This window comes from Galleria mellonella, unplaced genomic scaffold, assembly GCF_026898425.1.
Source record: "Galleria mellonella isolate WM207_F2 unplaced genomic scaffold, CSIRO_AGI_GalMel_v1 utg264, whole genome shotgun sequence".
NCBI classification, from domain to species: Eukaryota; Metazoa; Arthropoda; class Insecta; order Lepidoptera; family Pyralidae; genus Galleria; species Galleria mellonella.
This window is the reverse complement of record NW_026442060.1, coordinates 1366985-1394120: the sequence shown is the minus strand read 5'-3', so window position 1 is coordinate 1394120 and position 27136 is coordinate 1366985. Positions and strand designations below refer to the sequence as shown.

The 27136-nt window shown below is 31.8% G+C and overlaps 1 protein-coding gene across 1 annotated transcript in view; it reads left to right on the top strand.

The window, feature by feature from the left end:
- Window positions 1–27136, top strand: part of LOC113522134 (zwei Ig domain protein zig-8) — a 159078-nt gene that overhangs the window by 92926 nt on the left and 39016 nt on the right. The window contains exon 2 of the mRNA XM_026907810.3: window positions 6690–6888. Within this exon, the coding sequence (XP_026763611.3) occupies window positions 6783–6888 (106 nt within the window). The 5' untranslated portion in view covers window positions 6690–6782. The remainder of the gene's footprint in view (window positions 1–6689; window positions 6889–27136) is intronic.

Below are 27136 nucleotides of genomic sequence, written 5' to 3'. Positions count from 1 at the left end.
ACTAAATAGCTTACAATTGTATTCCACAAAAAAAAAAAAAACAATTTTGACTGCAGTATGCTCTTGCCTTTACACTTTTTAATAATTTGATTTAAAAACTAAACTACTGAACAAATATTGATAAAATTTCTATACAAACTATCTGTAAGTATATCCTTTTAAATAAAAAAAAAAAACATTTTTCAAATTGGTTTACAACTGACGTAGTTGTGAGGTAACAAATTAAAAAAAATATAACCGATCCGAATTATGGAATTAGGTTTACAAATGACGACTTCATCTCATAATAGAATTGCCAAAAAATCAAGCAAATTGATACATTTCTTCGTTTAAAAGTCGCTTCTAAATAACTAGCAATTTATTATTATTTTACCATGTCATTATTCGTAGCATCTCTTTCTGGCTTGTTTATGTAAATTGTATGATGTTTCACTACGGAACTGTTATTTTCAGGAAACGCTGTGACCAAAAATTTAATTACTTCAAACTGTTTTATAAAATACGCCGAGTATAGCACTTTGTGTTATTTCACCAACAGGATTCTAGTTAAATAAATGATACATTTCTATGTAGTATTATCATTTCTATGACATTTGCAATAAATTGTTACTAATTATTTACATATACCATGTAGTCCCAGCATAGAATAGATCTCCCCTTCCTTTCCCGTGGATGTCGTAAAGGTGACTAAGGAAACTTAACAGTCGAGGGATGGGCTGCATCGTCCAAAAGCCTATCTTAGCTTTTACCCGCAACTTCTGTCACGTAACCAGGATATGTTTACTGACCGAGTTATAACTAACGTATATCATTCTCCATCTCATATAGTACGTATATACCAAATTTCATAGTGATTGGTTAAGCCGTTGAAGCGTTATAAGTTGGAAAACAAACTAACTCAGTTTTACGTTTATTTATTTTAGTTTTAGTATGTAATGACAATATAGTTTTAAAGTTTTATTATTGAACTATCTATTGATTATTTTTAAAATATGAATATGAATAATTATAAACTACAGAATATATTAAATAACTATATAATAATAATTACAATTACAATATGAATAAATACACATCAATACTTAAATAATGAATAATAATAATACAGAAAATACATACCTATTGTGAAATAATTTCAATAACTGGATAATACAAACTTAAACTATTTCTAAAGTGGAAAAAATGGTTAGCCTCCTCTCTCCTACTTGCTGTGCCCAACAGGGTCCATAATTGAAATTGAAATGGTATCTACTAATCACATTATATAATTTAATAAAAAATAAATATTTATTTATTTTTTATTTAACTATTTAGTTAATCATTATAAAATACATATTGAGATACTTAACATCTATTATTATGTTAGTCTATTCATATTAAATAAAAAGTGGACTAAATCAAAATTGGCTAAATGAAATTTAGGAAATTACTTATTTCCTAAAGAAAAAAAAAGATTCTATATTTTTTTAAGGTTAAAAGCAGGTCAAGAAATCTACTCTCTTTAAGTATTTATATATATTTCATTAAATCTTGTTTCACCAATTGCAAATAAGATCAGTTTTATATGGAAAGACAAAGTGCGTATTGGTAGGTATTCTTATATACAAATAAAATTGTGTATAATCTTATAATATTTTTATTACATTAATTCGGTCGAATCAAAGAAAACGAGGAAACACCGAGGGAAAATATGATTGCCGCTTCGGCAAATAAGAATATAACCTATTTCCATGGGTATATATCGGTCTAATGGATTTCTCGCAACTGTAGTTAATGAGAGCCATTACCAGTGTGCCCTGTCATGGTCGGGCGTCCCTTTCTGACAAGAATTTAATATGTAGCTGTAAGCAGGAAATTTTAGTGGTTCCTACATAGTTATTGTAACTTGTCTGTATAATTTATTTGACATAACAAGCATTGTTTGTCTATAATTAGTGTGTGACAATGTAAATACGATAAATATGTAGACACGTTAAGTAACATGAACTCGACTGGTTTATAAGTGACTTTAATAATGAACAAAGCACTTAAATCATCTTTATATATTGAAATTATTATATTTACATCGTCATCATCATCTCAACCATTATCTGTCCACTGCTGAACATAGGCCTCCCCCATAGACTGCCATAAGGAACGGTCCTAAGCCATCTGCATCCACTAAATACGTAATTCAAAATGTTTTTATTTAAATAAAACAATACCCTATTTATAGATTATTAGTGAGTAACTTCGACTAACGACTCAACTCGCTTCTGACCTTATTTCTTTTAATTATGACTTATCACGTCAGTGAGAGCGAAATTGGAATATCTGAAGGACATTAGATCTTTTTAGCATCTGAAGGAGGCTGTTTATCGAATGATTCTTTTTATTTTTTTCCTGAACTAGGTGTTATCTTAAGGAAGTCCATGTTACTGGTTATTTATTTTCTCTAAATTTATATAATTCCGCTACCATATATGTATGTCTTTTTATTTTCACCTTTTTTCAGAATTAAGAGTATAACATAGCAGTTCCCTCTTCGATGTGGATTACGGTGTCTTTATTTCAGTTCATTTAATCATTCATTCAAACCCTTTTTAATCCTCATCTTTGGTGAAGCTCGAAATGTTATTTTTTACAGTAAATATATTGAAATAAGGAGAGAGATTTTTTTATTTTAAAATGGATCAGCAATTTTATATAAATATGAGTAAAATAATATTTCAATATAGAAAATTTAATGATGGCTTTTTGGGTAGGTTTATGATATAAAACAAAGAGAAAAATATTTTTCAGGTATTACAGGTATCGTGTTTTTCATATCACGAGCTATCAAGGCATTCCAGGCCTCTCTATATAATACATATTTATCATGGATATAGTTAGTAAATAGTTAAACTTTTCGTTCAGATACTAAAGTATTCTAGAACAATGTTCTGAAAGGTTCCAAGCACAGCCGCTACTTGTTTCTAATTTCTTAAAGTTGGTCGAGTATAACAGCTCTGTCGATTTCTGTTCTCCTAGTGCATGCACTCTTTAGGTAATTTTTTTTTAGATTGCCTCCTTTATATCTGGAAAGAGATCATCACGTGATTTAAATGACTATCTATCAAGACTTGAACAAAACCCTTACCAATTTTTTTAGAACTGGTGTACGTCCAAATGGTAGATGTGTCAATCTTTGTTCTCCTGGTACGAATGTTTTTTACGTTTCTTATTCTGTTATTGATGATATGTAAAAATTGACATTCAAGTTGTTAAATGCGCTTCCTTTATATCTAGAGAAAGAGCACCACGTCTTTCAAGAGACCTTGGACAAAACTCTACCTTACTATTTTGATGAATTGATGTAATTCCGAATAGTAACTCCCAGATGTTTTTTGACTGGTCAAAACCAAATTTTTGTGATTGTATAATATAACATGCACAGAAAACGCCTGATCAAATTTTACATTCTAAATTCAAATTATATTTACAAGCTTCGCATAAATAATTTACTCTGTATTTATTATTTTGTATAACTGGTGCAATAAAATATAAAATAAATAAATATTTTTAATCTATTGTTATGAGTTGTCAATCATCATACATCAATGTGTTCGTGTGTGTATACCGTGTAAAATTGAAATCTCGTTTTTGGGTCGCAAAGTGTACCTACTTGTTGGTATTTGCTTTATATTATAAATTTGAAAACTTGACCAAGATGAAGTTAAAAAAAATAAAAATTTGAATAGAATAAAAAAACCTCAAACCTAATTTAAGGAAGGGGTGTAAAACCTAAAAGAGATGTTTTTATTTGTGCGTCCAACCGTGTCACAACAAAGAAATTTCTCTCTGAAGACATTAAAACTTGCACGTTGGTAACTCCGGTGATTCTAAAAGATGCTTTAATGGTTGGGGGGGTTCGGTAACTTTCCTTGTGAGCGGTAAACTCGCTAATTGAGAAGTTTTCTTGCGAATGAACAAAAGATGCCGAAATATTGTAGGGTTGACAATTGAACAAAAGATAGATGTTATTTTATAATTTTATAAAAAAATTTTTTTTAGCTATATGTAACTATTAAAAATCCTTCTAATGACAATAATAAATTAATTTAAAATTACTTCAGGCATAGTATTGTATAGACAAATTTCATTAAAAAAATTGCGTTAAAAGTGATTTAATTTTTTTTTATTTAAGTTGATGAGATTCAATGAATACGTTACTTATTCGAAGACAGTGACTTTTTTCTTCTTTCCTTTGTTTTTCCACACTGCTCCACTCTTCTTACCGTGCAGTTATGTTTTTTTGTTATTACATGGCAAAAATGCCTCTTCCCTGCGGCTTTATTCGAGTGGGATACGAGTATGTGATTACTCGCGAAAATATCACTTTTCTATCTAGGGGTGAAATTTCAAAAAATGCTGAAAAGTATTTATTTCTAATCAGAAATCAAAAACTAAAATTTAATATTTCTAGTTTTAATTATAATAGAACTCGCTCACAAATTTTCATTGTCTATTTCACCTTTTTAGGTGTTAATTATTAAAAAAACAATAAACATATTAATTTTTATTTTTAACTAGGAGCCTAAATCTAAAATTTCAGGTGTCTAATTTCTAAACTGACGAAATTTCATACAAACTTTCAACCCTCGTTTCTCTCTCTTAGCCTCAAAGCCTCTTAAAAGTTGGATTTTTTAAATTTCTTTATTATTGTTCACCTATGTTATATAAAGAATCTATCTACAAAATTTCAAGATTCTAGATTTAACGGTTTCGGCCGTTCGTTGATATATAGGTCAGTAAATTAATCAACAATATCTCATATATAAATTAGTAATAGAATTTGAGTAATTACAGATCTCACTAATAATTAAAAAAAAATACTATGTCCTAGATATAAGTGTTCCCTTTTACCCATTGTCTACAAAACTCTATCGTAAATAGGTAAAATCCTATGTATTTTTTTAATGGATAATAATGGAATGGTAGCCCAACCTGCGCTATCGGTATACACCGGCGGGGCACCAGTGAAGAATGATAGGTGAGGATGAAGTAGGTCAGTTAGCCCATCGTGATAAATTCAACAAGACTTGTTCACGATGGTTTCCAGGAGGAACCACGTGGAGGTCGACCTAATGAGGAATATTGCTAGCAATGGGGCTGTCAAACTCCATTGCTAACAATCCCTTTCCCCCATCCTATGTATTATGCTAAGTTGTTTAAACTGTTAAATTTAAAATGTATAGTTAGTTGTATGAAAACTCATCCCACAAGTCGTAGAGTTTTGGGACAAAAACTTTCTGTGCGTGATTCGGGGGCCAGTTGTTTATCGTGCGCCAATGGGCCAACCCTAATTTCATAATAGCACGACCACCGGGGTAAAAGTACAATAATTAGCATCTCCTAGAATTATGTATACTTTATTTTTAACAATTATCACGTTGTTAAACTTCACAGTTGAATAATACTTATATTATGAACGCGGAAATTTATAAAGATTTTTTTTTATATATAACTTAGAATGGCAAACAAGCTGACGGTCCACTTGATGGAAAGTGATAACCGTCGCCTATAGATATGAGCAGTACCATGGACATAACAGATTATACTGTTTTGCCCATGATACCCCCCATGCGTTGCCATTCCTGAGGACTCAGGTGTTATTCCTCTGTACCCAGTAAATGCACGCCATATCTCACCCTTAAAACTGAAACACAGCCATGCAAACAAAACTGCTTCACGGTTGAAACACGAATGGGACAGAGGTACTCAAGCAATCGACTTTTGATGTTTTGATGTACGGGCAAACGCAGTGTAGGACGACCCTCCACTTTTTTTTTAATGGATGATAATGAAATGGCTAGCTCGCCTGCGTTAACAGTATATACTGGCGGGACACCAGTGAGGGATGACAGGTGAGAATGAAAAGGCACGTCAGTTAGTCCGTCGTGATGAATACACCTGAGATTCAGTACGATGGTTTCCAGGGGAGACCACGTGGAGGTTTACCTGACAGGATATATTGCTAGCAATGGAACTGGTAGTCCGCATTATTAACAATCCCCCCCGACCCTCCACTAGATGAAGTGACGATCTCAAGTGCATTGCAGGGACTTAGTGGATGCAGGTGACTTAAAACCGTTTCATATGGCAGTCATTGGGGTGGCCTATGTTCAGCAATGAACAGATATATACAGTTAGGTTATGTTTTAACTTAAACGATTTTGATAAAATTTCATTAGAGCTAATTTGAAAGTATATTCTTTCAGATGATAGAGTTGTGAAGTAACAGTAACATATAAATGCAACCAAATAGAGCACCTCCTCCTTTTTTAAAGTCGTCAGAAAACGAGTATTTTCATATCGCTTTAAAACACAGGATAAGAAGAGATATTATATATTTTAGATATTATATAAACTTATATATTTTTATATGTATACGTTACATGATAACTTCCGTAATTCTGTACAAATTATGATTTGTTTTTGCAATCAATAGATTTTGTTACCGTGTTAGTCCTATATTAATTTTGTAATTATAGAAGAAAAGTTATTTTTAGAGGGTAATACACTATTTTTATACATACAAATCCAAGTTCTAAATTCAAACTTTTTAAGTTTACGAAACACCGTTTCGCTATATTTCACGATAGATGTCACTGTTTTTTGTGCAGTAAAGTGTACTTGTCATCACAAATGCGTGTTCATGGTTGTTCCAGATAATGCATCATCCAAAAACGAACAAGTCGCCTCGTGTTGAAGACACGAAACTGTTCAACGAATGGATGAGACAGGGTTGAGCCATCGTCGAGATGTGGAGGGCGGTGGAAGTCCAGACAATGTCAGTCAGCTACCGACTCAAGATCGGAGTGGTGGTCATTGTTATTATGGTACTTGGATTCTTCAACGAGAGCCAAGGTTGGTACAGGACTTTTTTTATGCAACTTGAAATAGCAAGTAAGCTGACGACTCTTCAAATAGAAAGTCACCAGAGGGAGACTTTGTACAAAAGTCAATTGCTTGGGTACTTCTGTCCCATTCGTGTTTCTACAGTAAAGCAATTGTGTTTGCATGGCTGTTTCGGTTTGAAGGGTGAAATATGGCATGAATTTACAGGGTACAGAGGAATAAGACCTGAGTCCTCAGGAATGGCAACACATGGGGGGTATCATGAGCGAAACAGTATACTCTGTTATGTCCATGGTACTGCTCATGTCTACAGCTCTTGCCATTCTAAGTTCTTTAAAAAAAATTAAATGTGGCAGCATAGTGGGCCGGATCGTTAGGCTTCATACAATATGGTTGAAAACAGTGATAATTGACTCATCCGTCATACTCGTGAACGGGTGCTTCTAGTAGAGACTGGTCTGTTCACGAATACTGTGCTTGATTGTAGCTTTGTAGTTTTTTTTTTTATTTTCTTTCCTTTTATCAATATGAAGTTTGTTATAGTCTTATTATTCATTCATATTTTTTTTGTTATAAACTTAACTTTTATTTGAAAAATAAGCAACAGCTGTAATTGTTACCAGTTCTTCTCCGCATTGAAAATGCATTCCAAATTGGGTGATAGATTCATAAAAACCGCACCAGAAACTTTTAACACAAGAGGGCGGCACCCTCATTATTATTTCTGCCCTCAACTGTCCACTGCTGGACATAAGCCTTCCTCATAAGGGCAGTTTTGCCAGTAGTTGCCACGCCTGGCACAATCTATTATTAAATTGATACTCAGTTTTGCCATTCGTATTTGCAATTTCAAAATAACTAGTCTTACTAAAGTTTTCATTGCTTGTAATATCTATTATAAATGGAAAAAGTTTAGAAACTAACTACTACTTTCTCTAATAAATGTATTTAAATTTAAATAAACGTGTATGTACTCATTTTTTTATACCACTGAAGTGGCAAACAAGCATACGGCCCACCTGATGGAAAATGGTAACCGTCGCCTATAGACATGAACAGTACCATGGACATAACAGAGTATACTGTTTCACCCATGATACTCCGCATGCGTTGTCATTCTTGAGAACTCAGGAGTTATCCTCTGTACCCTGTAAATTCACTGCCATATTTTTTTTTACAACACCTCGGGCAAACGAGCATGCGGCTCCCCTGGTGGTAAGTGACTACCGCCGCCCTTGATCACTCACAACACTAACGGCATTGCAGGTGTGCTGCCGGTCTTTTAAAAAGGAATACGCTCTTTTCTTGATGGTTATTTCGTATCGGTATATATCCCACCCTTTAAACCGAAACACAGCCATTCAAACACAACTGCTTCACGGTAGAAACACGAATATATTATATTATCAAATGTTTAATCTAATACTAGTAACTGATACCGGCTTTTAATATTTATATTTATTAATGGGCCTGTGTTACATTTATTTCAAACATGTATTCATTACTCACTTCAAAACATGATTTATCTATGACTGTGATAGCTATTAATTACAAATTCTATAAATCTGCTCACAATATATGATTTGAAAGACTTTTATTTTCATTTAATATTTCAAACTAATTGCAAATTGATTTGTTAATAATAGATATTCTGAGTTAATACGAATTAATTGCATATGACAGTACAAGTACTTAATGTGAATCATCAAATAAATCTCTATCTGAAAAATAAAGTTATTTACGACTATAATTACTGATGGAAGCCGCAGACACTTGATATCTGTTACTATTGTAGTCAACACTGAAAATAAATAAATAAATAAACACTCGATATGCCCGCATTTCGCCGAATATGTAATATAGTTGTGTAATGTACTCATTGTGGCAAGGGGAGAACTTGTCGCTGTTACTCAGATTAATTTTCTTTATCGGATTTTAACAATAATTAATTGAAAAGTAAAAATTTAAATACCATGTTACGGAAAATTCAATGTTGTCTAAAATTAGTATAGTTTAGTAATAAAAATCTGTTCAGAATTTAGGAAGATTTCGTATTATACACAGAGAAAATGAAACACAACCACACACACGTATACGCACACACACTCACACACAAAAGCACGCACATATACGCACACACACTCACACACAAAAGCACGCACATATACACGCACACACACAAATGCACGCACGCTCGCATGGGTGCGCACACACAGACAAAGGCGCGCGAGCATGTGCACACATTAATAACATGCATGCATTAATAACATGGACACACGCACGCACACACACTTAGATTTTTAGAAATATCTTAAAAATAAAAAGACAATCCCATTTAAACCTGCACAACCATGTTTCCATTGCTCCAGCGTAAAATAATATCCAAAAGTTTTATTCTAGATATTTCAAAGTGTCACAATAAACAACAGAATTCACACAGCCCGATGGGAATAGGAAAGAAAGTAACAAATTGATTTATGGATACATTGATTTGATTCCAGCGAAACCAAGTGAGCGACAGTAAAAACGGGCCAATGCCAGAGAAGTTATAAATAATTTAAGATTTGAATTTTTTATTTACTTTTTCCACAACATTTAGATTTTGCTGCGCAAAAAAAAAAAGAAAACAATGACATCGACTGTGACAAGGTTAAATTGACACGTTGTGATTAATTTATTTGTTTATTTATAACATGTTTATTCCGCGACTTTGTCTGCGTGGCCGTAACATACATTCATTGTAGGAAAAGGTGGCCTGTGTTCCATTTTTTTGTTGTTAATAAATATTCAAATTTCAAAAGGAATAGTTGAATCGTTAAAGCTGCAAGAAGAAACGAACAAACTTATTTATGTATCTACGAGTATAATATTAAGAAAATCAACAAATAGGTACAAAATATATTCTACAAGCAGTTTAAATTTAATAATAATATAATATAATATTTCTTTATTTATAGATTACAAAGATCCATTCTTGTTAGTAACAATTGACTTAAACTATATTAGTAGAAAAAAAAAATACAAAATTCATTTTATGGCCCCTATAATAATTTTAATTAATTTTTAATTAATTAATATTTAATTCAGAAATAAATTACATTTTTTGATTAAAATTATTATGTTTAATTCTGCTATCATTATTGTGGGACTACCAACATCCAAAGACTGATGGAGACTGAACAAAACTCGATTGCTTGGGTACCTCTGTCCTATTCGTGTTTCAACCGTAAAGCAGTTGTATTTGCATGGCTGGGTTTCGGTTTGAAGGGTGAGATATGGCGTGAATTTACTGGGTACAGAGAAATAACACCTTAGTCCTCAGGAATGGCATCGCATGGGGGTATCATGGGCGAAATAGTATACTCTGTTATGTCCATGGTTCTGCTCATATTTATAAACGACGGTTACCATTTTCTATTAGGTGGGCCGTCAGCTTATTTGCCATTTTAAGTTTCGTAAAAAAAAAACTAATTCTAATTACATAACCATTGCTACGGACTTCCAATGATATAACATCTAGGTCAGAAAATAAATTAGCTATTTCATAGCATTCCTATTGCTTGCTATCTAGAGTAAATCTGCCTGGAGCAATGTCATTTAACGTTAACTATTTGCTCAAGTACAATGTTTGTGGTACCCAAAGTTACAGTCGCAACTTTGTTTTACATGTTTAATATGCATATAACGTAGGTAATTATTTATGTTTAAATGCACTTTGTATATTTGCAAATTGCATAAAACTTCATGTTTTATGCACTGTGATGGTTATTGGCTTACTTTGTTTGATATTCATATTGATGTTAACCTTTTTATTTCTATGAATGAGGGTAGATAAATATTTAATGTTTTCACTGTAGCGAAAACAGTTGTAAATTTATTGCTTATTTAAGTTTTTTACATAATATTACTTTTTTTTATAATTCTTACTAATCCTACTAATTCTATAAATATAAAAATTTGTAAAGTTGTTTGGGTATTTATTACTTCATTTCGCTTTAACGGTTGAACAGATTTGAATAAAATTTTGTACACAGGTAGATTATCATATCAGCCTTTAACTATCTATTGCTGAACATAAGTCTTCCCCTTAGGGCTAGTAGTCGCCATACGTACGGTACATACAGTACGTATATATATATATATATATATATATATATATATATATATATATATATATATATATATATATATATATATATATATATATATATATATATATATATATATATATATATATATATATATATATATATATATATATATATATATATATATATATATATTAAACTATTAATATTATAAATGAGAAAGTTTGTAAAGATGGACAGATTGTTACTTGTTTATTTGTTAGATGTTTGTTACTTTTTCAAACAAAAAATAAATATTGGATTTGGATGAATGAAATTTGGTATACGTGTAAATTAAGTCCTAACTTAGCATATAAGATACTTTATGTACTAATTCCCGCGAACAAAGTAGGATAGAACTAATTAAAAATATGAAAGTATTTGTGTGTTTGTTACTAGTTCCTTAAGGATTCAGTCACTTATGAAATTTGGCATGCACATAGTATTTGGAGTAAAGAAAGACATCGACAATTTTTATTCCATTCAATCAATACATACTGGTCATACAGACGTAGACGCGGGTAAAAACTAGTAGACACACAATAGTGAGGTGGACTGTCATTATATCTCATGAGAAATTTAATATAACCTTTATTATTACTCCCTGGATTTCAATGAATGACTGTAGCACAATGAAACTGAACATAATTCCCACTATTTCATATAAATTAGACCAAATAATATTTCCCTTGGAAAATAACGGTGTAATATTAACCGAGTATAGCACAAAAGAGAGTACAATTTCCGAAATCGTACAAGAAACAAAAGACATTTTAGTGTGCGCAGATGTTATTAATGTGTTTCATTAAAGCTTGGGAACACAGAGGCGAATAACTAGAAGTGGCCGTTGGAATATTATAAATAAGTAAACTGTATCAAATTATCGACAGAATTCATATTGTTGGATAGAAATTAAAGTTTGCTGGATAATGGCTCTATGAATAATAATAATGTTAATAAAATTAATGTTACAACACTGTGTGTAATTACAGAGTAAAATGAAACGTTAACACAACTTATATAGATTATATAGGCAGTGTCGCCATACAAATGCTTTGCTAAACACAGGTCGAATTTTTTATTGATGTGTATGTGAATAGCGTGTATATATATATATATATATATATATATATATATATATATATATATATATATATATACAGATTTGTTTAGATTAAAAAAATGTGTCAAATTTAGTTAACCAAACGTCAAATTGACTGGTTTTGCCACTCGATGCTCTCTCTATCTATATAATCTAAGATTATAGAATGAGCAATACAGTAAATATATCTATATAAATTAAATTAAATCACTAAGTGTATTAATAAGCACTAAACTCAAGAATAGCTGGTCCAATTCAATTATTGTTTTGCAAATATTCGACAAAGGAAAGTTATAATTAAGAAAATATAAATTAAAAAGAAATTACCGAAAAATATACAACTCCACTTTTCTAATACGTCAAATAATAACCATGAAATTTAATATGCACGTATTATATTTGGGATGGAGAAATATACAGGCGAGTCCGGTCAATCAACATTACCACTCACGTACAAAAAGTCACGGGTTAAAGCTAGTACACTACAAAAATATATCATGTAAATAATGCAGAAAATAAACTAACAAGACAAGAGAATAACAAGGAAAACTGTATTCGAAAATAGAACCTTTAGATGTCGTGTTTGTGCATCCACTCCGAATGAAGAAGGTGAAGTATCTATGTACAATTTATTTAACCTAGTTTATGTAAAATACTTTTTTTTACAAGTGGCTACGAAGTGAAATTACAAAGACAAATGTCTCAGTGCTAGTCTCTCCTTTTAAGAAGGGGATTAATGTAAGGTTTTATTTCGATTTGCGCTTTATTCCTTTAGTCGCCTTTTATAAACAATACAGCAACAAAAAATAATCTTATTTGATATTTAAACGGATTTTTGTTACTGATAATAAATAATTGTTTGTTTATATATTTTTAAATAATCAAATAACTGTTCGAAAAATAATACAAATACAAATAACAAACGGAATCAAATAAGACTTAAAATTTTGGAGCTCTGATAAATATTGACATATAAATTAACGAAATTTTTTAGACCTTTTTTTATTAATCACAAAAAAGTACATAAAAAATCTAAGTCTAGCGTGTAAAATATGAAAATCGATTATTATAATTAGGTAATAAGAAATTATTGTTCCGTATCAACATATTAATTTATTCATCTACATCTATTCATTGTAAACTTTGTCACTTTCGTTACGTCGCATTTCATATAGGTATATATTTACTTTTATTAAAAAATCCTTTTTAAAAGATATTTTTTTAAGTTAGTTAAATGTCACTATAAAGTATTCTATTTCAATAAATGAAGTAAAAGGATTTAGACTAATTGGTTTAAGTATGTTCAAAACAGAGCGCTTATAAACCTTTGCCATACCGAGGTGGGAATCCGTGCAAATCACGGATAAATTATTAATACATTCTCAATATGAAAACTAGTAGAAAAGATTAGAATAGAGAAAATATTGCGAATATCTGCATTATTAAAAATATTTACTAAATCGGGAAACTTTGTACATAGTCTTTTTTTAAATATATAATGTGTATTGCTTAATAAAATAGAAATACCAGAGGGAGACTTTGTACAAAAGTCGATTGCTTGGGTACCTCTGTCCCATTCGTGTTCCAACCGTGAAGTAGTTGTGCTTGCATGGCTGTGTTTCGGTTTGAAGGGTGGTATATGGCGTGAATTTACTGGGTACAGAGGAATAACACCTGAGTCCTCAGGAATGGCAACGCATGGGGGGTATCGTGGGCGAAACATTATACTCTGTTATGTCCATGGTACTGCTCATGTCTATAGGCGACGGTTACCACTTTCCATCAGGTGGGCAGTCAGCTTGTTTGCCATTCTAAGTTGTATAAAAAAAATCTATATTATTACAATTTTTTATTAAATTCTATTCAAGTTATGGGATTTATCAAAGGGATAACTTTGTACATTGTCATTTAAATAGGTAGGGTGTATTATTTATTGAAACAGAAATATTCTCTGAAATTGATTCTTCTTCTTAATTCTTCTCAGAATTAAGTATTCACTTAATTCTGACAAGTAGTTTGCTAATATGCATAAAATTGGCATATGATTTCTACTTATCACGCTTTTTCTTAAAAATTTAAATTAATGCCTACGATGAGAATTCGTTTGTTTTTGTTATATTTGTTTTATCCTGTTTCATTGTTTTATTTCCGGATATTTCATTACTAGTCGCTATGTACATTGTATTTCTCTTTTATATATCAATTACTATCTGTATCCCGCAGTTTCACTCGTGTAAATCAGTATATAAAGTATCCTATATGCTAAGTTAGAATATACAACAAATCGATTTGTGGAAATCCAGTTATCCTACTCCTTTAGATTATGTTGGAGTTGCTGAGCACCTGCCAAGTGACAACTTGCAATGGCCAATCTAGAATCCCTTAATAGACTACGACCTCAGATCGACCGCTGCAGGTACAACCTGGTAAAACAGAGTGTTACACCTCGGGCGGCCTTCGACTTTGGAGAGCAATCGCAGACCATGTATTACTTTCTATCGTGTCTTTGTATCCTTTATTTTACACCCAAAAAAACTTAATAAGGTATCCAACCATGCTATGGAAGTTGCTAAGTTCTGGTCCAAATACATTTAGTTTTCCTATTGAGTTAAAAGAAGAAGAAAATCAAATTTCATTCAAATCCCTTATTAGTTTACGTGAGAGTAACAAATATCCATCCGTCCAACTATTGTTTCAAACTTTAACATTTGTTATATTAGTAAGATATGCATTAAGATATATCCTTTTATCTTTATTCTATATATTAATTTAGGACATGGTCTAACCTTGTACTAAAATTTATACAGCTCTGTTTAATATTATTTATTTATTTAATTAACTTTACTGACCAAAGAAAATATGCTACAAAAGGTGAATTTAATGCTAGTAACATTCTCTACCAGTCAACCTTTGGGATAAATAATAAATCACGAATCTTTTATGTTTAATTTGTTAAAAAACATCCAAAAATGTCTACAATCTTTTACATTTATAATATTGAGTAGGAATTAGATTATTAACAATTCTTAAGACTTTTCCAATTATTTCTAACTCAAGGTTCGAATAATAATTAAGCAATATGAAAGGAACTTCGCAATAACCATATTAATTACTGAGTTTAGTCCAACGTTTAGTTCATTGGACGTTGATTTACGACAGTCGTTTAACTTTTCAATAAGTATGTCACTTGATTCGCGCTATAAATCTTAATTACAAATAATATCTATACAAATTTCACTTGAAACGAGAAGAGGGACTTGGCCTAGCAATACACTACTCTGACTTATTAATTTGCAAAGGTTGTGAGTTCAAATTTAGTTATGACCAAAAACATTGAATCAAGATTTAAAATCATTAAATATAGTAAAAAGTCTAACTTTCCACAAATAGAAAACAAACCGAATTAATCCGAGTAAAAGGCTTACCTTCTGGTTGTGATACTTGCGATTATAATATGCTCGGTGAAATATGGGTAAATCCTTTGTTAATCTTATTTCGATAATAGTCGACTAATAACTGCCTACCTTATTAGGGATTAGAGTCGTTATCTTTAATATTTATTTTTGTTTAAATTTGATATTTATAAAATACAAAATCTGAACATAAATCTTTTTTATCAGTTTAATAAATCTAAAAGGAAAAATTAAATTGTATCTCTCTTAACCCATTTAATAACAGTTGACAAGGAAAATAATTTAAGTAAAACAAGGTTACTTCAATTTGTTTTAATCGACATTAAGTAAGTGGCACTTAGCAAATTGTTAACGCAATTTGTGTATACATAATGAAACGTAACGAAGACGTACACAAAATTTCATTACCATTTATAACTAGTGAGTGGCTCCAACGTCATAATACTAAATAGTTACATATATTACAGAAATTCCTGTTTTGTTTTTTTTTTTTAGAAAATACTCTTATATGGTTTATAAGATATGGGGATTAACGCGATTATTTTGGTAAAACTATGGAAATTCGCTGTGTCTGCTCCGACATAGAATGGGCCACCTCTTCCTTTCACGTGAATGTTGTAAGAGGTGACCAATGAAGGGCGAGTGATGGGCAGCAGCGCCCTTCTTAAAACATCTCCAAAGCCTAAATGTGGTTGCCAATTCGCCTGCCAAACGTGGCAACTACTGGCAAAACCCTCCAAGGTGGATGCTTATGTTCAGCAGTGGACAATTAAAAGCTGATATGATGATAGTTCATAAGAGACATGAATTAACGCGATCATTTAGGTGAACTATGACAATTAATACCTGTATTATCTCAATGTTTTGACCAAGTTACATCGGTCGTAGTCACGAGTAGACTGATTTGGTGCTGTTATGTCTCTGCTTACGAGAAGTCTGTTCTTCTAGCCATTTAAATGATTAACTTAATAATAGCATTAATAATCGTATTTTATAAACCATAAAACATGCAGCGTGAAAGTCTAAAACTTAAAATATTGTTTGTTGTTAAAAATTTCTAGATGGCATATCAATATAAAACATATACGAGTACTATATTTTAATGTAGACTATCAGGAACTCAACTATCAAAACCGGGTCCAATTTGGTGTTGTAGTAAATGTACATATTTACAATCAATACAATCAGACAAAAATTCAAGGACTCTCATAACAAATGATTAATATTTTCTTAAATATCTCCTATGTATTAGTCATTGTCAAATTACAGTTGTATGTTTATAATTTTTTTAATTCACATTAAGTTACATTCAAAATTAAAGATCATAATACCGATTAGATAGGGGAAGGATCGTTAATAAAGAGCTCTTTTCCTTATCTCAGATCGATTTCTACTGTGTATTCATTAGAATCCATTGTAATTAATTGGTAAATTTCTGACCTGATAATACAAATATAAATAAATTTAAATTCATAAAACTAAATAAATACGGTTACTCAATTTTAACTCATGGATTTACTCGAAAATCAAACCCGTCACGATGCGAAAGGTGCGAGAACATGACTGTATAATGATATATAGTATTGTACAATTGGCCAACTACATCACCACAGCCACTGACCGTACGCGCATAGTGACAAACAGCGCGCTGGTCGCGGAGTGCTGCTCGTGACGCAGCTGTAAACCGCGCTCATGAGTAAGAGCTCCTATAAAGTTTGAAACTAGTCGCGCATCACCGAATTCAAAACAAAAATGAAGCCAATTACAATACAGTATGATTTACAATAGTTATTATTCAACAAAACTAAACATATTCAAATCTCTTTCCTCAAAATTAAAGATTCATCCATACATTTGCCTCCTCATGCAATTACCGCACCCAAGATAAATTACCAAGTCAAAAAGTTTCTTTATAGCGGAGAATATTTCACAGTATACTTAAGAGCTACTTAAATATCTTCAAAGTGAGGACTGCTACTTAATATGTAGGCATCTATAGAATATAACAAAGCAAAGTTTCCAGTGAACGCACTTAATAATATAATATTTTAAGTGTAATAAATATTAAATTAAATTTCCTTGAATTGTAGTAGTAAAAAATCTTGAATATCCAGATAGTAAGATGATCTCTGCGACTAAAATAAGACATCAGTTTTAAATCATTTTAAGGTCGGTGACTAAAAATCGGCGTCAATATGACGAATAATTGCTACCTGGGTTGTCTGATTTCACATGTTACGGACATGATACTATACTGTTAGAAAACCTCGCCATTCATTTTTAACTAGCTTTTTTTCGTGACTTCGTCCGCGTAACCAGGATTTTTTCGAATCGATATAAGAAGTAACTTATATCCTTCTCCGTCCTATATAGTGCGTGTATACCAAATTTGGATTGGATAAGCTGTTAAAATGCTAGAAGGTAACATACAAACATATTCTTTTTCACATTTAAACTGTTAGTAAGAAATACCGATTTAAAAAAAAGATGCTTTAATAAATCCTTTGTCTATGAATTTTTATCTGATTTTATCAGATCGGTTTTATTAAAATTGTTTTTAGCTACGGTTATTGAAAATCTGTTTACTGCGTTAAGACATTTTTAAAATTTTTAACTTGCTTATCTAATATCTATTTTAAATAAAAAATCTGAGCTATAAAACTGCTGAAAATTAACTTTCTTACTTTTTGCTGAATAATTTGAAAACTAAATATTACTATATATTATTATATCAGATTCATAATCATTATCAACGTATCAAACATTATCTGTCCACTGCTGAACATAGGCCTCCATCTACTAGAGGTTTCCAATAGTTGCCAAGCTTGATAGGCAGGTTGGCAAACGCAGTTAGGCCTCTGGTGATATGTTAAGAAGGATACTGCTGCTCATTTCTTGACTATTAATTTTCTTTAATCGCCTCTTACGACTCCTACGGGAAAGGAAGGGATAGCCCACTCAATGCCGGAACCGCACGGCTCAATGGTTAGGATTTCTTATCAATTAAGAGCATTCATAACTTCAGTTTACTGAAGTATAGCAACATTGCATTTGTCTGTTAATTTTATTATTTCTATTTCTTGTAATAATATTGATGACAAAAATTCATTATTGAATAAAATTCTGAATCGAAACGTCAAGTAGATTCGTGATTTTTATTTGTAGATTTATATACAGCATATTTATTCTTATTATTTTAGTTTACTAACAAAACAATGAGAAACGTTAAAAATTATTAAATATTTTTTGATAATTGACAGAACTACGATGTTGCCACGATGCAGTAAGCTAAAGTTAAGGACGCTCTTAAGTACAAACTTAGTAAATAAATTTAACTAAAAGTGCAACCGCGAGTAGGATTAGATAACTGATAATAATTTAGTAACTTAAAAGATTGAGTATTAATTAATAGACAAATAAAATCAATATCGATAGAATATAGTAAGAATAAAGTAAATATCACATTTGTTATTCTAAATTGCAGAAAAAAATATTTGTATTTCTTCAAGGGAGATATTTGTTTACATAAACTTAATCAACTAATAAAATGTGGTACAAAGAATAAGTATTATTGTTATTGTGTACCTTTTATTCCTTATAATATCAATATAATTTCGATGATAATAGAAAAACGTGATATCTGATATCTTTTAAAAAAAAATTGTTAATATAATAACAGTTAGATTAGAAATATCAAATGTAAATAAATCCGGACATTATAAAGAATAGACGGTAGACAATATCAAAAGAATAACCGTTTTGTATCACATTTTAATTAAGTTCATGTAAACAAATATCTCCAATGAAGAAATATGAATATTTTTTTTCTGCATCTTTAAACAATATACAAGCCAATGGTCTCCATATAAATTAGCAACGCATGAACATCCTGCATGAGAAAAACCTGTGATGCTATGACGCATGAGGTAACATATGAGGGCTACTATTATCCATCATGCGTTACCAATCCTGAGAATTATGCTATTATAGTTCCATATTATGTAGTTTCACTGTCATATTACACTCCTCAATTCGAAACTTTATCATGCAGCTGCTTAACGGAAGAAACACGAGTGTGACAGAGTTACCCAAGTAAATGACTTTTACACAATACCTCTCACTGGTAAATATGGCCCATAATTACACTAAATACCCTTAATTCCTCTAATCGCAGTACCTAGAAGCAATCGCCATCCAATACGTTCTAACGAACTCGCCAACTCCAAACTACAAAAGTTGAGGTGCGTATTTGACTATTACTGGTAGCAGGTGGGTCGTTAATCCCCGATAAGAAAAGTAAGGCCATTCAATAAACCGAAAATTACGGTACAATATTCAGAAGCTACAGTAACGCCGGCCGCCGATCAAAGTAAAACAAGTTGTATAGACGAGCGATTTTATTGCAGCTGCGACAATTTTTTTATTTATGAATCTGCTCTTAGTGCATATATTTCATATGTACTTCTCCATCTAGCTCTATTATATACTATAACTTTGACCTCCCTATATGATGTGACACCTAGTTTTCTCATACATCATAAAATTAATATATACACAACTATTTATTTTGATCTAAAAATTATTATGGAACTAATCTCTAAGTTCTATGTTAATTATCAACGAAAAATATTAATATATAAATATCAAAAGCAAGACCTTAAAAAATTACTTAAAAATAAAAAATCTTTGAGATCACTGCCAACTGGTAGGGTACTGAGGAGACTTACTGCATTTCCACTCTGAATAGCTATAGAAATGCGTTGACCAAAGTATAGGCCAGCCTTTCGGTTTCCACCAGCCGGCGTGATATCTCTTTGAAAAGATATATACAATTATTCGCTTGGCAACTAATATGATATAAATTTAATGGCCTCTAGACTATTTATGTGAATATAAAACTAACTGCACCTCGCAGTTTTACTCACGTAAATCAGTAATTATAGTATCTCATGTGTTAAAATTATGATATAACCTACATGTGTACTAATTTCATTCATATTTGTTGAGTAGTGTCTATATAAAAGGGTAACAATCAAGAATCCTCACAAACTTTCGCATATAGTAATAGTAAGATTTATACGAAAACAATATATTTATCCAATAATTCATGCTTTTACAACTCCCAGTATAAGAAGTGATGAGTTATTGTATTTTTACTCTATTAACAAATAAAATTAACTATAACAATAAAATTGATTCAAACTTCTAGATAATATTAAAGCATATAAATATATATGCATATAATACATGTCCTACAACTAAAAAAGGCAGTTTTGGCTTCTATGTCTATATATTAAGACGTGATGCAAAAACTTTGTACCCGAACAATGACGTTTACGAAAATTGCGCGGACGGAGTAGTATGAAATTTGGTACCTACACTTATAGTTTATATAGAGGAGTATAGGAAGCTATGGGCAGCGATAGTCACTTACTATCAGGTGAGCCGCATGCTCGTTTGCCCCCTGTGTTGTAATATTTTTTTATTTAGAAAAAAAGAAAACAATAACTGAGTAAAAAAAAATACACACACTAACATGTATTTGACACACACACGCATATATATTATTTTGTTTATTGTTAAAGTTTGTGTTCAAATTGAGAATAAATTAATATTATTTGTCAAACATAATATATCCATTTATTACAATATATGTTATGGCCGAATTTTGACCACCGGACTACCACTAGTATACTCTAAAAATGCAATAGAAATATCTTTTGCATTTTATGTCGAGACATCGATCAAATACAATCTTATTATAAGTATACGTAGAATATTGTAATACAAGCGACTTTTAGTCGCCAATTTGCAAATGACTGGCGTTCATTGTGTATTCTCTTGTAACGTCGGATCTTCATTGCTACCGAAAGTTTAAGGTGCCAACAGAAGAAGGCAATCTGTATTCAAAGCGTGTATCACGATACCGCGAACATTTCACTTGATCGGGTAAAATCATTACTACTTTGTGAAGGAGTGGGAAAGTTTTTGGCGTGGGTGGCTTTTATAAGTATAATAAGCTTTTATACGAAAAAGAATTGTTATAAAAAAGCATAAATAATATATTTATGGATAGAAATCTAGATTTCAAAGTAAATGATTCCAAATTCAAAACGAAATTGGAATTTCTAAGATTGAAAATAAAACAATGCATACCATTATAATACACATTAGACGTGAACATATTTTTTTTTCTAGATTCAAGGCATTTCTCAATGGCCATTTTGGTTAACGTAGTACTTGAAATGTCTACATTTCGTTGATCGTATTAGAAACTGTACAGGGTTGGAATTGGTACAAGTGAAAGATGGTACTTGGTGGTTGATTTTGAAATATAAAATAACGCATAGCTTGGGTGTAAAAAAAAAAAACAAATGAGTTTGGTAGTTCCTCATGTCGGTCGTTTCCCTACATCGCCGATGCATCTACCTACTTGATGCATAAATAGAAAGCAATGTCACAGATTTTTTTATGCAACTTAGAATGGCAAACGAGCTGACGGCCCACCTGATGGAAAGTAGTAACCGTCGCCTATAGACATGAGCAGTACCATGGACATAACAGAGTATACTGTTTCGCCCATGATACCCCCCATGCGTTGCTATTCCTGAGAATTCGGGTGTTATTCCTCTGTACCCTGTAAATTCATATCCCACCCTTTAACCGAAATACAGCAAACGACTTTTGTACAAAGTCTCCCTCTGATAAAATAACAATAAACAACAAAATTTTTCTTTGAATACGGAAGAAGTGACTGTCATTTAAATGATCCAAATATGAATTTGAAAATTTGGATATTTAAGCTGGGCTTTGATCTTGTGATCCTCGAACCGCGGCTAAACATTGTCCAACTGAGCTGTCAAGATAAACAGCTTATCGGATTAAAAGTAATTCTATATAAGGTGTCATATGTATTTGGTCAAATGGATACGAATCGCCCCATTTCCTTTGTCCCTTTATTTGAGTTTGGTGCAGTATGTTTCCTTTTTCCGTTGATCCCTATCAGCCGTCATACCCGGGCTCACTCTTCTTTCATGCATAACAATATTATCTTCCAAATAATCTGTAGGTATAACAATAAAATAAGAGACGGAAATTTTGTCTTTTTATTCACGAAAATTAGGGTGAATTGAAATTATAAAAGGAAATCAATATGCTGTGTTTAAAATTGAAATATTATCATTGTTACATTATAAGAAAATATTTTAATTAATTATAATTTTATATTCCAGTAGATATTAATAGATATACAGATAGATAGATATTAATAGTTGATTAGTTAATCAGAATGTTTTTATAGAGGCTAGTGAAAGTGACATATTAATATCAAAACAAAATTGTTTAATACCTGCATACTACCCGTCCTTGTGTATGGCTGCCAATCATGGACTCTAACTCATGACATAAGAAGTAAACTCGCAACTTGTCAATACGCTATGAAGAGAAGTATGCTGAATGTCAAAAGATCAGACAAACTGAAAAACTGCGTCATCAAAAATAAAACAAAAGCCATAGATGTAAATTTAAAAATAAAAAGACTCAAATGGAGATGGGCAGGGCACATGATCAGAGGAGATGACAAGTGGAGTAAGAAAGTGACAAGATGGTATCCCAGGGAAGGCAAACGGAAAAGAGGCAGACCCTGAATAAGATGGGATGATGACATCAGGGAAGTGGCTGGAAAATGTGGGACAGAGTGGCTCAGGATAGGCGAGAGTAGAAACGGTTGGAGAAGGCCTTTGCCAAATGGCAAACAGATCTTCAAAAAATAAGCAAGAAACAATTTATTACAATAAGTTATTTTAAGTTTTTTTTTTTAAATTTTGTTTGATTTTTTAATGTACTAAGTTGATCTGAATAAAGGCTATATTATTATAGTGAAAGTGACCATATTTCTTTTGATGATAATCAGATAATGTAATTCAAACGTGAGGGTCGTCATCATCACATTTTATGTGTTGGCAGTCGTCATTTTGAAAGTCTAAAAATATGTCTCTTTATGCCTCATTTAAATATCGTAGGATTATAGGTACGAGGAAGCACGTAACCGGAGGAAAGTTCCAAAGTTTAATAACTCTACAGAGGTATAAATCCGCGAATTTTTGGCGCAGTCAACACTTGTACTGCGTGTGGGCGGTGTCTGAGCCCGGCACATTTAAGCAGCATTTTGTTGAATTACACCACCATTAGCAGTTATATTTACGACTTTTGTAAAATAACAGTAAGATATTTATTTATTTAAATAACTTTATTGACCAGAAATATTTATGGTACTAAAGGTGGATATAATGTTAGCAGCTTTTTCTACTGGTCAACCTTTCTTGATATTAATAAAAACTTAGTGTATATTCTACTAGACCTATTCGAGCAAATTACTATTTAACCTTCTAAATTATTTAAGTTACATAGGATGTTAAGATCATTGATAATTGGCTTTAGACATGGGAAACACTGCGCTATGCCACACCTCGCAATTGCACCAACTCACTTCGCTGCGATGGTTGTGTCAACTCGCTTCTTCAAGAGTTGGAGCACAGCGCAGTATTGAGAAAAGTAAATAAATTATTGTACATAAAATATAAGTATCGAGAAAAGTATAAAAAGCGCTTGGAGAAATTAGGGTATTTTTTTCGGTAAATGTGAATGTAGTTTTCACCCTTGGGGGGTTTAGCTAATACTTAATACGTTTGGAGGGCGAGGTGACAACTGCAGTTAGACTTTGGTGATGTTTTAAGAGGAACGCTGCTGCCCTCTAGCATTAAATTCCCTTAGTCGCCTCTAACGACACTCATGGGAAAGAAAGAGGTAGCCTATTCTCAACCGGGATCACACCGTAATTAATGCATAATAATTATTACATCTTATTTACCCAAATGACATATTCTGCATATAAAATATTATAAGAAATTATTAATTTAATGAAATAGAAAATAGGAAAAACAAAGCACTAACCGTGCGTTTATGTTGATAATTTTTACCACATACGACCAATTTATCGAACCACCTCCTAGCAACTGTATTTCTAGACAGACCGGCATTAAAACCTTCAAAAAAAGAACATATTTCTTCTTAAACGGCAACACACCTGTGATTTCACTGATATTGCCTGTGCCTATGGGCGGCGACTCACTTTTTTTTATACTACTTCGATGGCAGACAAGCATACGGTCCTTCTGATGGTAAACGGGGTTACCATAGCACATGCACGCCTCTAACATCAGGGATGACACGCGCGTCTTGCCGACCCTTGCCGCTTATTTGCACCGTATATTATAATAAAAAAAAATTCGCTAATGTTGTCTTCTTAGGTAGTTCCTGTCAGTTGGCAGTGGGAAATGTAAATGAACTGTTATTAAATGTTATCACGTATAACTAGTTGACAGTTAATGATAAGTTTAAATCCTCATACTATTTATTTTATAGAAAACCCTTGCAGCCGTACTAACCGTTTAAAATTGCGAGCTCCTTTTAAAATCCTAAGCGGGTTAGTATAAGCTATTAGGTCAAGTGGCTTGTAGGCTTCCTTACGTAAAGCTGGTTATATTAATATCTAGGTCCAGACTGTAATATCTGACATGCTTAAGAACATGCTGTGCGCTTGATGTTTTTATTAAACTAACTGCAAAATTATCAGATTATTTTCTTCAAAACACGAACAACAAATACGAGTATGTATAATAATTATAATAATACGAAGAGATTAAAGAAGAATCATCACATCATCATATCAGCCTTTAACTGTCCACTTCTGAACATAAGCCTCCTCCTTGGGAGGTTTTGCCAGTAGTTACCATGCTTGGCATACAGATTGGCAACCGCTGTTAAACTTTAGAGATGTTTTAAGAAGGACCCTGCTGCCCATCCCACGTCCTCTCTCAGTCATCTCTACGACACCCACGGGAAAGGAAGGGGTGGCCTATTCTATGCCGGGACTATGCGGTAAAGAAGAATAGTAGCAGCAATTATATGAGGAAAACCATTTTAAATTATTTATTCAGTGATTTAATGATGTTTGGCTTGTGTTTCCACATGTATTCATTATCTAGACTGTAACTAATTCATTTATCGTTAACTATATGTGGTAGCTTTTAATTAGCCTATTGTTGTCATATGTATATATATATATATATATATATATATATATATATATATATATATATATATATATATATATTATTTAACGATAATTGAATATATCCATTTACTTTTTCCACTGCCGGTTACATAAGAAGAGAACATCAGCGAATTTTTTTTTATAATATACGGTGCAAATATATATATATATATATATATATATATATATATAACATTTAATTATTATGTTGTTATACCTGTAATCTTCCCTAAAAATAATAAATAAATAAATTCTATTACGTTTTAAATTAATTTGTGGGCATGTAAGTACTAATTTACTACAGTAGAAACGTATGTATATTAGCAGAGAAATTTGTTATAATCTCGTTCCCAATTTTGTTCCGTCTACTATTGTTTATACTTTTAGTTAAAAATAAATCATATTTATTTCTCGTTATTTATTTTATAATCCTTTTATATAGTTTTTTTTTCACAACTTAGAATGGCAAACAAGATAACGGCCCACCTGATGGAAAGTGGTAACCGTCGCCTACAGATATGAGCAGTACCATGGACATAACAGAGTATACTGTTTCGCCCATGATACCCCCCATGCGTTGCCATTTCTGAGGACTCAGGTGTTATTCCTCTGTACCCTGTAAATTCACGCCATATCCCATCCTTCAAACCGAAACACAGCCATGCAAACACAACTGCTTCACGGTAGAAACACGAATGGGACAGAGGTATCCAAGCAATCGACTTTTGTACAAAGTCTCCCTCTGGTAAAATAAATAAATACTACTAGCGGCCCGTCCCGGTTTCGCACAGGTGGACATTTTTACATTTTAAAAAGTGGCCATTAAGGCCATAAGGCCATAAGGCTTTCACTAAAATCCGTCGAGTAGTTTTTGTTTCTATAACGAACATACAGACAGACAGACAACAATTTTACCGATTGTATTTTTGGCATCAGTATCACTAATCACCCCCTGATAGTTATTTTGGAAATATATTTCATGTACATAATTGACCTCTCTACAGATTTATTATAAGTAAATAAGTGTGAATGTCAGTTTGTTTGTTTGTGTATTTATTACCCTATTGACGTCTTAATGGTTCAATATCGGTTAAACTGTTGATTGCATTATAAAATGATATCGTAGGGTACTTTTTATCTTGGTCAATGAGTATATGTTTGTCACATGGACGAAGTCGTAGGTCAAAACTAGTCATGTATATCATAGAAGATATATTATACAAAAGTTTTAAACTCAGCATTAGCTGTAGATAGCATACTATAGCGCTAGTTTTCAGCACTTACCCCTAACTCTGCGAATTATAAACATTTACCTTCTTATAAATGAAAATGTCAAATCTCTCATAAATCTAATTTAGATGTTGAAGTGTTTTATCCCTTTCGTTTTGCCCTAATTTCTTAATTTGAAAGACTGTGACAGAACATTCTAATAGTTAAAATAGGTTTATAGGAAGTTTTAGTTTTTGTAAATAATAGGGGTAGTTTGCATAATAAGAAAGTT